This window comes from Chiloscyllium plagiosum, chromosome 27 (genome assembly GCF_004010195.1).
Source record: "Chiloscyllium plagiosum isolate BGI_BamShark_2017 chromosome 27, ASM401019v2, whole genome shotgun sequence".
In the NCBI taxonomy this organism is placed as follows: domain Eukaryota; kingdom Metazoa; phylum Chordata; class Chondrichthyes; order Orectolobiformes; family Hemiscylliidae; genus Chiloscyllium; species Chiloscyllium plagiosum.
This window is the reverse complement of record NC_057736.1, coordinates 21,335,180-21,351,668: the sequence shown is the minus strand read 5'-3', so window position 1 is coordinate 21,351,668 and position 16,489 is coordinate 21,335,180. Positions and strand designations below refer to the sequence as shown.

The 16,489-nt window shown below is 35.4% G+C and overlaps 1 protein-coding gene across 4 annotated transcripts in view; it reads right to left on the bottom strand.

Annotated features, from left to right (window-relative positions):
- The window catches only part of col8a2 (collagen, type VIII, alpha 2), a 180,339-nt gene that overhangs the window by 93,366 nt on the left and 70,484 nt on the right, over positions 1 to 16,489 (bottom strand). The window contains exons 1-2 of one of the 4 annotated variants that reach the window (XM_043717627.1): positions 13,621 to 13,736; positions 7,377 to 7,431 (exon numbers count right to left, since the gene is read on the bottom strand). The exons of 2 other annotated variants lie outside the window; for them this stretch is intronic. In XM_043717627.1, coding sequence (XP_043573562.1) covers positions 7,377 to 7,431; positions 13,621 to 13,666 — 101 coding nt within the window. In that variant the 5' untranslated portion in view covers positions 13,667 to 13,736. Of the gene's footprint in view, positions 1 to 7,376; positions 7,432 to 13,620; positions 13,737 to 16,489 lie in introns of those variants that run through there. One more of the 4 variants, XM_043717629.1, reaches the window with a different exon arrangement.

Sequence of the window (16,489 nt, the reverse complement as noted above, 5' to 3'; positions counted from 1 at the left end):
GGAGGAACTAAGTTCATTAACATATGGACATATGAGTTAGGAGCATGAATCCGCAATCTGCCCAATAAGTCTACTCTACCATTCAAGAAAATTGTGGCTGATCTGGTTGTGATCTTAACTCTACCTACACCTGACAACCTCTCACCTCCTGTTTTCCAAGAGGCTATCTACCTTTGGCTTAGAAAATTATGAAAATTTCAGTTTCTAATGCCTTTTGAGGAAAATAATTTCAAAGGGTTACAGCTTTCTATAAGAGCAAAAACAAGTCTTATCTCTCTTTTAAATGTGTGACTTTTTATTTTTAAAAGGCATCCACTAGTTCTCAATTCTCCCATAAGAGGAAACAACCTCTCTGCATCCATTGTATCAAGTCCCCTCAGGCTTTTATATGTTTCGATCAAGTTGCTATTGGGTTGAGTTATTTTCAATAATTGATCATTTTGATTTGATTAAGCAGGTTAGAAATGAAATTGTATTCTGTATAGTCATGGTTAGTTGTTAAATAGTTTTTGCAAGGAAGAAGCTAATTTGACCCTGGTTAAATGTATGATATAGATTTTTATTGCTCAATTAATATAAACTTAGGCTGACAAATGTGAATATGCTTTTGCAATGGATTTAGACTTTAATCGAAGGTACAGCTATGTTTTAAAATTACTTACAGTGAGGGACGCCACAGTGGCTCAGTGATTAGCACTGCTGCCTCATGGCACCAGGGACCCAGATTCGACTCCACCCTTGAATGACTGTCTGTATGGAGTTTGCACATTCTGCCCATGTCTGTGTATGTTTCTTCCGGATACTCAGGTTTCCTCCCACAATCCAAATATGTGCAGGTCAGGTGAATTGACCATGCTAATTTGCCCATAGTATTCAGGGAGGTGTAGGTTAGGTGCATTAGTCAGGGGTAAATGTAGGGTAGGGGAATGAGTCTGGGTGGGTTACTCTTTGGAGGGTCGATGTGGACTTGGTGGACCAAATGGCCTGTTTTAGAACAGCAGAGAGTCTATGAAAATAGGGCTATATGTATTTGTTTGGTTATTTTAGCTCTGATTTGTTTTACATGTCAGCATTTATTGTAGAGGATATGTGGTACTTATAGTTAAAGGATATTGATAGATTACGGAGAACATTTAGATGTAACTTTTAGAATATTTGTGATGATAGTTAACCACTAGATGGCTATACTACCTGCAGTAAGCAGATGTATTAATTGTTTATTGATGCAACTTATCTTGGCAAAGATCAATGTAGTTGGCTAACTAAGTCGGACAAACTATTGCAAAATAGATGATTTTGCATAAATGATTGGCATGTCAAAGAATGAAAGTAAATGCAGTCAGAAGTGATGTCTCTATTATGCTTAAAGAATTCAATCAGAAACTTAGCATGTGATTGACCATGACCTGTTGATGCCAATGAGAATTTAAGCTCCCTTTGATCATGCAATGGAGGTAGTGATGAGTCAGGGTTATTGAAGCCTGGGGTTTAGTGCTTGGATGCACATGAAGGGACTCTGAAGACCGAACACAAGAGATAGGTGCCCATTCAAATGAATGCCATGAATTTGCCTCCAAACGTGGATAGGTTGAAAACCATTGATTTCATTCAGTATCATTTATTTTGTGCTAGTTACAATATTTTTGACAGAATTTATTAACTATATGACAACATAATTGTATCTTATAACTAATTGGGACCAATGAGCTTTGGATTGATGCTTTCCAACTTGTGGGTAGTTGTAGTTGACTTTGGTCTAAAAATTAAAGTGCTCCTTTAAACTTTCTATTGCTTCATACACACCTAAACTCCATCGAATACAAAATTTGCCTGTCCAATCTTTCATAGCCATAGTCATAAAGTCACACAGCACAGAAATAGACCCTTCAGTTCAACCATTCCATGCCCAAAATAATCCCAAACTAAACTAGTCTCACTTGCCTGCTCCTGACCCATATCCCTCCAAATTTTTCCTATTCATATACTTTATCATAATATAACCTGTCCATTCCCAGTATTGTTCTAGTAAACCTTCTCTGAATTGCTTCCAATATATTTACATCCTTCCTTAAATAAAGAAAACAATACACTGTACAATATGGTACTCCAGTTGTGGTCTCAATGATGTCCTATATAACTGAAGTATAACCTCCTTACTCTTGCATTTAATTCTCCTAGTAATAAATCATATCATTCTGTTACCATTCACATTCAATACACTTCACATACTGTATGAGGTCAAGGGAAGGACAGCAGGCAGTTTAATTGATTGACCTCACTGGGCAAGAAATCAGAGAAAAAGCCCTCAACCCTCAATGTTCAGGGGCAACATAAGATTATATAGATGTTCAATATCAGTCAATGAAACATAGAGAGGCAGGCTGAAAAGTAAGATATAGTGAGTCAGATCATATTCATAGTTGATCAGAAAGAAACACAAAAGGGATTACTCAGTTTACTACAAAAGATAAAGAGGATATTTTCTTACATGAATGCTAAGGAAGCATTAGAAAAGAGCTTAGATGTATTTGGTAATTAATAGCCTAACAGAAATTTCTTTGCATGGATAACTGTGTTATAAATAGCAAGAACTCATGAAGCCAAGAATTGTCATCTTTAAGGGAAGTTGAATAATTGGTGTCCTAGGTAACATTTACCCTGCATCAACATCACTAGAACAGATTGATTATCATTCATCTTCTTGTTTTTCATGCACGACTTCAAAGATACTTAATTGGCTGTGAGTTGCAGTGTGACTTCCTGGGGATGTGAAAGGTGTAATGTAAATATGATCTTTTACATTTTTGAATATTTGGAGTAAAGAAAGATGGCCATGAAGAGAGATCAAACTACTGTGGTGTATTCTTGAATGCTCTCATAAAGAGTAAGCATTGACATTGTAGTCCGAACTGACTTCTCTTGTTCTGTAAAATGTTATAGCCAGCTGTTTGAGCCAGCTGTATATCTAAACTCCAAGGCACAGTTCAAGACTTCAATTCAGCTGGAGGACACGGCTCTAAAGACAGTCCAAACTTTATACGCATCCAGTATAAGATATTCAAAAATCAGTAGGCATTGCATGGGAGATACACTCTTCCAGGTGCAGTTCAAGAAGCACACAAACTAGCTTGCAACTAATCCGTTGTTTTGTGTCATTATGTAGCTATGTGCAGTAGGTGGTGGCTGCTTGAAAACAGCAAGCTGACAGAGAAAACAGCAGAATGTTGCTGTCTCTGATGGAGGACATCCACAGCTGAAACAGGGAAATTCACACTACCTTGAATTAAATATTAATTACTAATTATTGTATTTATTATAAATACACAACACTGCTGAGCAATGCAGAGTGAATATATTGTTACCACATCTTGTAATCTATCAGTTTTTGATTGTGCATTTTAAATTTTTCGAAAGCCAGTAAGATATTTCAGGAGGAAAGAATGAAAGAGCTAAGTTTGCATTTTGTACCAAGTTTGGCATGAGATGTGAATAACCCAAGGAATACCTTTGAAGGATAGTTACTGTCACAGCACAGAGAAATGAGGAAGCCATTTGTTGGACACAAGGGTCCCGCAAAACAGCAACAAAATAATGGTCAGTAAATCTTTTTTAAGGATGTCGGTTGAGTGGTAAATATAAATCAAGTCACTGGAGCAAACTCCCTTGGTTTTCTTCAACATTGTGCCATAGGGTCCTTTACATTTGTCTGAAGAAATAATTTATACCTCACTTACAAACCACCTCAAGAAAGTGTCATCTTTCAGTTTTTTGTTAATATTTACAACTTCTTTGGCTTTTAATTCAGTTTAACTAAATGTCAATGCATCCTTCTTCTCAACAGAAAGAAATTGAAACAAATAATTAAAGCTTTCATATTGTAGAGTGTAATCTAAATTACATGTAATTAAAGCTATATTACACAGTATACGTTTACTACAAGCAGATAAAATAATAATAAACTAAAATAAAAAATAAAGTTTAATTGAAAGTTAATAGAAATATTATTTTGTCAATAAAAAATAAACTAATTAGAGAACCTATCCAACAAATGGCAACCACTGATATTTTAAGTGTTAAAATTTCTTATTATTTACCAAATCTGTACTTACTTAAATATGATAGACTTTTAATTGAAACTAATGTGCAAATGTCAAATTACATAAAGCATAAAACTCCCACAACTGACCCTGCTTCTGTGAGGTTAACCACATTGAACTGGGCAGCAATGACTCCCAGCAGATCTGAGCTACAACTTTCACTTACCAGTGAATCCAACCCTCTTGAATCCAAGTGCTTGCCAGGAGACTGCAGAACTAACTGAACATATTTATTGTGCTTTGCCAAGCATTGATGCGGCCTCAGTCTGTTTCGAAGTCTCATTTTTTAAAAAACATTTACATAGTTGAATGTAAGACAAAGTTTTCATTTAGTTAGGAATGAAAGGATGTCTGGGAGAACCTCAATAAAAATAGTTTTTGGCTACTTATTTAATAGTTGCTAATGTCCTTACAGCAATTCAAGTTCTTATTTGCCTTCTGTATAAATGTTGCTAAACCTTAATCCCAATTCTGAATTTCCTTCATCTTGCCAAAAAGAAAAATCACTTGGCCACAGATATTAGCATCAGTAGGGTCAAGAGGACATTGTTTTCTGTAAACTGCTGCAGAAAGCAAACATTTGTTGCTGGGGAAATTCCACATTCACTATTCTAAATAAACCGGCTCTCAACTTTATATTTTTCTTTATTTAGTACAGTTTTAGCACTAAGATCCTGGTATTTATCAATTTTGGGGAAATACATATTTAAATATATTCTATGTCTTTTAAAGTATTGTAAGATCCTTTCTATTGCTTTTCTGTGGTTTCCTTTTGTCTTAAACTATTGCTGGTCTAGAAATCAGGTGACTGGCATATTCTAAGGGTTGCAGTAATTGCTCTGGATCAATTATGGAGCATGCTGACAAGCCCATTCCTGTAATTTCACTTACTTTCCATAGGTCAGCATGTAAGGTATGAAAACTTATTGGGAGAGGTACAGCTATTATTTGGAAGAGTTGCAATGGATGGGGCATGGAGAGGCTGTGGAGACTGAGGGATTGCAACAGATCAGGCATGAAGGGCTGTTTTATGTTTTATCTACTCATTGAGTGCGTTGATTGAGATTTTGCCTTCAATTTTTACCGATTACTTCAATATTTATATATTTTTTTCCCTTAACACAAGAAGCTGGACATAGCTGTCTTGACATTGAAGAATTCAATAGATATTTTTTACGTCTACAATTACAGATAAATATTACATTCAGATGCACATCAATGTCAGGACTAATATTAAGTTAATATGTAACAGTATAGCAATGAGTTTTCAATAACATGTTACACTTCATGTGTTCCCAGTTACAATGTATATATATATATATATATATATATATATTCAAGTCATGTGTCATGATACGATGTTGATATCATGACTATGTCTCTTAAAGATATACTGACTGTGAATCATTACACAACATGTGGAAGCTGACTGATCATATTCAACTGAGGCCTGGCCATGAAGTTGGGTTTTGACATCTCCCTCACGTTTTCAGACAGATTACTCTGTGTTATAATTGAAAATTGGTCTATTGCCTTGTTGAAAAATTAACTTTGGAAGCAAAAAGTAAATTTTCCAAACCTACCCAGCTTGATTAAGAATTCAAGTACATGAAATTGATCAGCAGTAAAATGCAATCTCCATACAATTAAGTAAAGATTTGCTTTTCAGGTTTTTAAAAATCATAATGTAATTTGTCTTATAATTTATGTGTAATATTTCAACTCTTCTTGAATTTTATTAATTTCAAGGACATTGTGTGCCATAATCTAATAAAATGCAATGCTCAGTATTACAGAATACAAACAGAAGGATCTAGACAGTTTGGGAGAGTGGTCCAGGAAATGGCTGATGGAATTCAATGTGAGCAAATGCAAGGTCTTGCACTTTGGAAAAAAGAATACAAGCATGGACTACTTTCTAAATGGTGAGAAAATTCATAAAGCCAAAGTACAAAGGGATCTGGGAGTGCTAGTCGAGGAATCTCTAAAGGTAAACATGCAGGATGAGTCCGTGATTAATAAAGCGAATGCAATGTTGTCATTTATCTCAAGAGGGTTGGAATATAAAAGCACCGTTGTGCTACTGAGACTTTATAAAGCTCTGGTTAGGGCCCATTTGGAGTACTGTGTCCAGTTTTGGTCCCCACACCTCAGGAAGGACATACTGGCACTGGAGCGTGTCCAGCGGAGATTCACACGGATGATCCCTGGAATGGTAGGTCTAACATATGAGGAATGGCTGAGGATCCTGGGATTGTATTCATTGGAGTTTAGAAGATTAGGGGAGATCTAATAGAAACTTACAAGATAATACATGGCTTGGAAAGGGTGGACGCTAGGAAATTGTTTCTGTTAGGTGAGGAGGCTAGGACCTGTGGACACAGCCTTAGAATTAGAGGGAGTAAATTCAGAACAGAAATGCGGAGACATTTCTTCAGCAGAGAGTGGTGGGCCTGTGGAATTCATTGCCGCAGAGTGCAGTGGAGGCCGGGACGCTAAATGTCTTCAAAGCAGAGATTGATAAATTCTTGATGTCACTAGGAATTAAGGGCTACGGGGAGAATGCGGGTAAGTGGAGTTGAAATGCCCATCAGCCATGATTGAATGGCGGAGTGGACTCGATGGGCCGAATGGCCTTACTTCCACTCCTATGTCTTATGGTCTAATGGCCAAACTACATCACAATTAGAATAGGTTACAGATGCAAATACATCCACAGCCATTGAACAGCCTATTGAAAATTAAGAACAATTTGAATTTTATATTGTGATTGCTGAAAATGTCAGAGAAATGCTTAAATGTTAAAGAAGGTGTAATTTTCTTTTTGCGTGGTTAATGCTTTGAATTACGGCCCAAGCTATTTGGAATATCAGATCTTGACATTTTTGGTCCTTACTGATAATATGCGAATAATTTTTCTGACATAAAATTTATCCAAACTGTAATGCACCAGAGGTGTCTGTAAGTGTGATTCATACTCAAACAATGGTCATTGATGTGTCACTGTTTGGGACACATTCTTGAAATAACACCAAGGAGGATAATATATAACCTTCGAAAGAACAACATGTTTAAACAGACGTGAAATGTGATGAATAAAATCTTATTTAAGGAACAAAAGCAAATGTTTCATTCCAAATATACCTAGTTGTTCACAAAATTCTTTTTAGCATGAAAGTAACCTTGTTCCTGTGAAACAATTGTTCACATTTATATCACATAATCTGCAACATTTCATTTCAGCTAATCAAAGTAAAAGGATAATCTCTCAATACTTACCCAAAATTTGTTCTGCTTTTCTCCTTCAAATGCTGTCTGAGCAGTATTCTTGGCTCTAAAATGAAATGCATTTTTCTATTCCATTTATGAATTAAGCTTCACAGTTGACTATAATTTTGTTTACTCTTAATAAAGAACATATCATTGTAAGAAAACCATCTTCTTGTAAATTATACTTACTTCTAAATCTAATTAAAGGATACGTATTTTAAAACAATATAATAGACCATTCTCTTCTAGTAAAACAAAATCTTCCTGCCAGCTACTGGGAACCATGCTGAAGACAATGATATTACAATCCCTATTAAATATTTTAATTCTTTAATTGGAAGTGGATGTAGAATGTTACTGATAAGTATACAGCTACGTTCATTATGCTTGCAGCATTGTAAATGTTACACCAAACATTACTGCAAGCCTTAGTTTAGTATATTAAACTATTGTGAGAGATTTTCATTGTACTAAAGAACTTCATTGTACATTAATGGTTTTCTCAAATTGCTCATATATAATTCAATAGCAGAATGGAAATTTGATTCAATTCCCTAAAAGACACAGGCAGGCATGTTGGTAAAGAAAAATCAAAATGAAAGAAATTAGTAGAATACATTCAGTGAATGATCAGCAACTTGAGTCAGGACAAGAAATACTGGGAAATAAAAGGCTATAGTTATACAGTGCTTGTCATGTGAAGCACTTCACATAACAAATTACTTTTTATGAAATCCAGTAATTGTTACTATGGAAGTGCTAGTTGGCTCAGTTGGCTTGTGTGTGGTTTAGATTAATGCCAACAACTCGAGGTCAAACTCTGATCCAGGTAAGGTGAGCTCCAGGACTGTCTCCTCAACCCTAATTATAGTAAAAATATCACAGAAGTTTGTTGTAGTTTGGCAAGGAGCCTCCTTCAGACAGAGGATTCAATAGGAAGATTTATTACAATATCAACAAAGACATTAGATGTTGGTCATTTCAGTGCAGTCTAGATCTATATGAATTCAGCTTAAGCATGATCTCAACTTGACCAGGTTTGCTTTTATAGAATTTATATCGAAGTCTCTTAACTCCAGTTAAGAAAGTTACTGGTTAATAGGTAATATGCACTGCTGATAACCATAGCTTATAAACTGGAGGTTCGAGATGCTGGAGGTAAAATTCATCTCATCAAATTAAATCTGAATGGCCATCATTAATACATAGGAATATATTAAAGTAACTATATTTAGATCAATATTTTATTACCACAAAAACATTCCACTTCTTGGTCTCAGCTTTTATTTTGCTTTTCCAGGCTGTCATAATTTTCTCTCCTTTTGTAATTCTCTGAATAACTCAGCATATATACTTCCTCCTCAGCTGAGAAACTACCCCCACACGTTTCTGAGTCTGAATGTCTAAATGATGGTATTAGGAAAGGGAAGGAAGTCCTGGAGAAACTCAGCAGGACTAGTATCCTCTATGAAGAGAAAAACAGCTACTATTTCAAGTCCAGATGGCACTCTGGACCTGAATTCTGAAGAAGAGCCATATTAGAGTCAAAACTATTTCAGATCTCCAGAATATATAATGCTTTTGATGGTATTTAAATTATATTTATCATTTTGTATTTAAGGTGGCCTAACTTAACACTATATCTAATCACAATGTAATGTGATAACTTGGAATAATAGCCACATATAGTTCCTTACTTGAAAAGATGGATAGAGGCAACAAATATTGCATTTAAAAAGTACTTAATATACAATCCAAATGCCATAACCAGAACCCAATGGAACAAGAGCTAAAAATGGGATTAGGCTGAATAAATCTTTCTCAGTTGATTCAGTCATATGTCGTTCGCTTATATTGCAGTGGAAAGCAAGCTCTATTATTCATGGAATCTTTATAACCAGGGAAATTTGACTGAAACACCAGATAGCTGATTTTACACAATTGTCTACTTCAGGTTCAAAGAATTTTCATACAAGACTTTTTTTTTAATCATTAACAGGACAATCACTAATTATTGTAATCACTGTCAATTGTTTTAAAACCTCACCAGGTCCTTTAAGGAAAGACCATTCTTCTGCCATTCTTATCTGGCCTGGTCTACATGTGACATATTCTGTAAATGTTCAGTGCTTATGGGAGCTTAAAATGGGTGCACTTCTAATGCCTGAGTTGAGACTGTGAGTGTGGGTCTTGTGTTATAACAACTAAATAGCCAAGAAATAACCTCCATCTCCTGAAGATCTTAAAGACTTATTATAACTCCAACTTTAGATATTTATCTTTGTGGCTTTTTGAGCAGTAACCTTTGCTTCTGTTTCCTTGACAACACCAATGTTTTGTGTACTGTGTTAATGATGTAAATTGGTAAAACTTGTACAAAATCAACAAGTAATTTTTTTGGCACTAGATTAGTCATACTGATCCCCAATGACTTTACTAGACCACATTGATTAAATAACCCGTAAAAGGCGCAACAAATAGACAGTAAGCACAAGGGTTCTTGTTCAGCCAAAGAGAAATGTATTTTTGAGATAAAATGTCACTGAAGCCTGTGGTAACCTGGTTGTTATAACAGAGCTATTCTACTATTTTATAAAGGAGTACAAAATTTATTGAAATTTAAGTGCTTAAACTTTAAACCAGACTTGGTTTAGCCATTTCTACCATGTTAATCTTGATACATCTATCAAACTAACAGCATCACCATCATCATCTTGCATCAACGTCCTTTCGCATCAGGTTCCTCGACTGTTAGAATTCATGGGTTGGATTCTACATTACCCGGTTGGGTGTATTTCCTATGGGGCTGATGAGGAGGGGAGTGGCATGTGAAATATAAGGGGTGCCCAAGCCATCATTTTCCTTCTCACCCCAAAATATAGTAGGTGAGAGAATATCAAAACTGGAAGCCTGCCATATTTACAGTTTTTGATGCAATCACCAGATTCATCACCACTTCTCAAGGGTAATTAGGATGGGCAATAAATTCTGGCTTAGCCAGTAACACCCTCATCCTATAATAGAAACATATCATTATATTGTAAAATAAATTGAAGTGAAAAATTAATTTCACTGCACTGTATAATGGCAGATGGACTGCAGAACACTGATCTGTACTGCACAGTTCTGAAGAACTAACACCATTGAATTGTAAAGCAATAATGAATGATTTATTATCTTATATTTTATAGCAACAACAATAAATTCATAATTGCACTAACCAAAGTACAGAGGAACTCACATGATTGAATATACTGTAAAACATGATTGGAGAGTTACCACCATTGAACTGTACCATAATTTACATAAAACACTGTCAAGAAACTATAGCAGTTATCATAAACACCAACCTGAGATGATGTTAACATAAAGCAGATGCAACTCTTTGGAAGGTCAGTAAAACCGATAACAGTAGTTGATAATAGATACTAGAGCAAAGAATAGATTTTTAAAATGCATTATTAAGTTGTAAAGTAATATTTCAAACTTCACATTTTGCTTCAAGAAGCAGCTGAGCAGAAACATAATTCATTTACAATGAGAATATTCACTTTATCAGTGCTGTAAATTTGACTTTGCTGTACATGATATTCAGTTATTTTTCATTAAGCACTCGGACATCATACACACCCAGGTTTAGTAATAAAGTACTTCCAGCACCTCACAAAAAACCTTTCATAGCAGACCTAAGCGCTTGAAAAAATTAAAACTGCATGTGGTGTAGAATCCAGACTTGGCATTCTAGGCACCTAGTATCTTGGCAAATAAGAACACTATTCCTAAAATGTATGCTACTTTCAGTCGAAAGATATTCAACTCTTGTATCCAAAATTTAATATTTCTGCTGATGCAGGAATTCCCATTTTTTCTAACCAAACTGTATTGTTAGTTTTCCCATTTCTCCTGATTGTTTTTACATATGGTTTCTGTTAAAAATTCAATAGATTGAAACAAGACATCGCCAAATCCCACACATTGATTCAGGAACTGATGATCTGATGCTTGTGTGACTCTAGAAAGTGCATTGGACTGCCTCAGAGGAGACATAAAACTGAGAATGATCAGACATGAGTTAATTGGAAATAATTGTTTTATTATTGGATTTTATCAAAATTTAACTCTTAAACTGTTGAATGGCACAAATCTATTGCATAATAGTTTGGTGCTCAGCTAATTTCTGAAAGCTGAATTTGATTTATCACCTGAAGGAATTTGTACCCTATATATTGTTACATTTGTGAAATTATAACATAAGCTCAAACTATTGCTTCCAAATGAGGTGGCAAGAGCACAGAGGGTCAAAGAGCCTTAGGGATTGAATTCCATGCTTAAAACTGAGACAGCTAAAGCCGTGACCTTTGCTAATGGGATGAAGCCTAAGATGCTTGTCTTGGCAGAACACAGAATTGGAGAAGCTTGTGGGGCTGGAGGGTGTAATACAGAAAGGGACAGTGTGCCAATGAAGGTATTTTTACACATAAAAATTTAAAACTTAAAATTAGTGAGTCAGTAGTGAAGGCAAATCAGACATGATAGGTGAAGAGGATCTGATATGAGTCAATATCAAAGCAGCAGAATTTTGAGTGAACGTTTATGGAGATGGAAAATAGGAGCCAACCTAAATAGACAAGGAAATAGACAAGACTGGAAATGGCAAAGCCTTGATGAGGGTTTCATAAACAAATGGACTAGAACAGTTGTTGAAACGTGCAATGTTACAGATGGGGAAATAGGCACAACCAATACAATCTTAGGCATTACATGCAACCTACATTGATATGGGCTGCAACTGCGGGTAAATATGATGCCAAACTTGGGTACAGTCTATATCGGTCTGGGACAGCGGATGGATAATAAAGTAGAATCATTGACAAAGGGAAAACACTTGTGCTGAGGGCTTCAGTATTTCCAATGCTTGATTGGATGAAATTGGATCACATCTAGGATAGCATGTCAGATGAAATATTTGACACTATAAAGATGTAGAGGGGTCAAAGGCAGAGGTAGTAATAGACAGCTGTTCCCTTTCTGCTACAAATCAAAAGCAAGTTATTTACAATAAATAGTTATTTACTTGTTAATGGAAGAAGCCTAACATGAATATTCTTCCTGAAATAGACAATCAAGTAGAATTGAACAATTCAGTGTTCACACTTATGATGACTCGAGGAGCATTGGGTCATAATTTTCAGTGCATTACCTTAGTGAGGAATCATGATCATCTTCATGTCAGACATTAACTTTGGAGTTTGGCTGTATCTAACAGAAACAGTTCTGCACTGTCTTAAGTACCATCATTTGGATACATTAAACTGAAGTATGTTTGCTGTCTTAGTTAATTATAAACAATCCATAGTTGCTACTGGAAAAATAGCAAGGGCATTTTCCTGGTTGTCATGCATTTATCCCTTAAATAATATTACCAAACTGTTTATCTTGTCATATATCTAATTAACTTTGGTAGGAACTTTGCTGTGTTTACATTGGCCGCTCCATTTCCCTATATTACAATAGTGTCTAGACTTCAAAAGTACTTCATTGGCTGTGAAGCATTTTGGAAGGTCTTTAGGTCATAAAATTTAACTATATAAATGCAAATCATTTCTTTTGATTGGCAAGGTATTTAGCATTTGAAACATGAACATATTATTATTTCTTTTACATCTCCAAAGCATTATATCTCATAATGCATTATGTTTTGCTTTTCACAAACTCATGCAGGTTTGGACCTTTGCCCTCCTTCCTTTAGTTAATTATGCTTGAACAACTTGCTTTATGGTCAACTGTAACATTTTCCTACTAAAGATTTTAAGCTTTCATTCCTTGAATCATGCGTCTGAATTTTTTTTGAAAATTTCCAAATGTCTGGTATTACAAATGAACCTAATGAGCTGTGAACAATTTAGTTCTCAGCTCTCCTTTTTAAAGTCAGCTGGTTGCTTCCAGATTTTTTTTAATGATCAGTTTGATCATATTTTCTATTTTCACTTTGATGCATCAACAACTTGGCACAGAGGCAAAAAAGAATGCACTGGTCCTTTGGTATTATGATGACTTGGCAGAAAAAAATCAAATTTCCAATATCGTTTCTCATCATCTTAGATTTCGTTTTTTAAAAAAAGACTTGTATTTAAATGCTTTGCTTACCACAAACACACACAAACAATTTACATTATTCTCCTCAATATGCATTCAATGTTATTTATCAAGTTATTTTTCTGAAAATACAAGCAGTATAAATAATAGGCTTTACCTTGATAGAAGAATGGTGATAGCTGTTTAATCATTTGCATTTTCATACATTTCTCTCCTCCTCTTGTTAAACAATGGCGATAATCTTCTTTACTCACCAAATCTTCCTAATAAGTAGTCGTGTAGTATATACTGAGGAGCAACAGAAAGCTCTGTTTCTACATTTTTTAAAATGGCCACTCTGCTGGAGTTTGAGCATTTGAGAAGTGAAGAAGATCATTGTTTGGAAATTGTATTTATGACAGCTACTTGTATAAATTGCTGAAATGAACAAATTTAGTTTTGAATCCAGAGCTGATTTTAAGTCCAATCCTCAGATTCTTCCTCAAATCAAACCTTTCAAAATATATTCAGATTTATATTTACTTTCATTTATTATTTACTTTACTATTTATTCCACAGTAATAATTTATGCCACCCTGTTTTGAACCCACACATTCAGAGTTGCTCCAAATCACTGTTTGTTAAATATTTAAGCCCCCAGTTAAGTGAAATGTAAGAAAAACAGTCTTTGGATTTATTATCAAGTCTAAATTAAAAAAAGACTTGTGTTCCAGATTATTGTTATAATTCAACATAAATAGCCTGTATTTGGAGTCCAGGGATTCCTACAATTATCACTTGTTTCATTCGGAAATTTTTAATGCAAATCACATCCATCATGGGCTTGCTGGTGCCACAGACCCCATTTTTATTAGTTACCAGTTGTGAAAATAATACAGTGCTGAGACCTGTTCGTCAGAATGAATGATGTTCAGGCCAAAAAGCCAACTAAGAAGTCAGAGGTGTAGCTACAAGCTCTGGCTTGGCTTTCCTGGGTTATACACTACGCAGATGCTAAAAGCACACTTCACCAGACTGTATCAAGATCTCCTGTCACCTCTGTCTGCACCTTCCTCAAACCCACCCACTCCCATCTCCCTCTACACTCTTAATAGTCTTCTGGTTTTTCTCATTAATCGGTTAAATCTCAGGAGAGAAATGAACTATTTAAATGTTCATCAGAACTATGTGTGCAACAGTACACTTTAAACACACACACATATAACATATGCACCCACTGACCAAGCTAAATGCAGTTCTTTAAAAAAAAACACTTTCCCTTAGGTTTAATCAGTTGGTAAGACTAGCCATGTTATTATAAGAGGCTGTAAAATTACTTCAGTTATACAATATGATGAACAGTAGGGTTTGGCACGTTTGGGCTGGTATGAGCCAAATAGTTTAGTGTTGCTCTCTCCTGGTGATAAAACAATCTACACAGTAAATGTGGCAGGTTTATCATCAGGAGAGCAAAGGAATGAATGCAGAAGGCACTTTTAAAAATGGCTTTACATTATAAATTAGTATTGTTCATAAACTATTTCACTTTTCTAACTGTTTTAGGATGGCTAGAGTTAAGGTAAAATTCTTATTTGCAGATGTCCAACTGTTCTCAATGTTCTATTTCACCCTGTACTTCTTTTGCACGATGAGAAAACATCCTATAAGTCATTCATATTAAAGTCTCCCTATGAGTATGAGTCTACACTATATCTCCTGTTTATACCTTTCTGTTATGTCTTTGCTGACTTCAATTCCATATGAAAGTAGCTCCATGCTGTCCACATGCAACTTCAATCATCCCTCATCGCCACCATCCAGAAATGTGCCATAAATAACCATCTGTCCCATAAACAATGAGATCACAATTTCAGATGTAAAGATGTTATCCCAATCTTCACTCAGTTTCTTGTGATTTCAACAAATGCTGTTGCTCCCATTAATGCAATAGTATCACTTCAGAGGGCAAATTATGCATCACTCTAAATCAGGAGTGTGCAAAACTCGCACAATTAAATTTATGTTTGACAGTTAAATTTCCTGCATCATGATAAGTTATTGAGCCTATTATTTAACTAAAATTACTTGTTTATTACAGGTATACTTATAATGAAGTAAAAGCAAACATACTGCAGGAAATCTGAAATAAAAACAGCAAGTCTGGTATCATCTATAGAGCGAGAGACAAAGTGACCATTTCAAGTCTGATATGACTCTCCTTTGATTCTGAAAATTCAGTTTAGTTGCACAATAAACACATCAATATTAAGGTTGAGGTGTTGGGTGTCTTGAAAACCATTAAAGTGGACAGGAATCCAGAGTACTGTGAGACAAAAGGGAAGAAATTTTTGGGGCCTTGATAGAAATCTTCGTATCCTCTTTAGCCAGAGGTGAGCTCTTAGAAGATCGGAGAATATCCAATTTGTTCCTTTGTTTAAGAAGGGAAACAGAGATAATCCAGGAAATGATAGAGCACTCAGCCTTACGTCAATGGTAGATAAGTTACTGGAGAAGATTTCTAAGGACAGAATTTACTCTTGTTTGGAAATTAATGGATTAGTAGGGATAGTCACCAAGGTTTTGTGCAGGGTAGGCCTTGTCTCACAAGTTTAATTGAGTTTTCTGAGAAAATGTCAAAAATGATTGAAGGCAGGAAATAGTCTATATGGACTTTACCTCATGGTCAACTAGTCCAGAAGATTAAGTCACATAAGACCCAGAGTGAGTTGCAAAGTTATAGAAGACAGGGGGGTGTTGTGGAGGAATGTTTTTCTGAATGTAGACTTGTGGCCTGTGGTGTTCTGCAAGGATCAGTGCTGTGACCTCTATTGTTTGCAATATTTATGAATGATTTGGATTGGAATGTAGGTGGTCTGAATAGTAACTTTGCAGACAACATGAAAATTTGTGGAGTTTTTGATAGTAATTGTGGTTATCAAAGTTCACAGTAGGATGTAGATCAGTTGGAACGTTGAGTGTTGAGTTTGCGGCACGGTGGCACAGTGGTTAGCACTGCTGCCTCACAGCGCCAGAGACCCGGGTTCAAT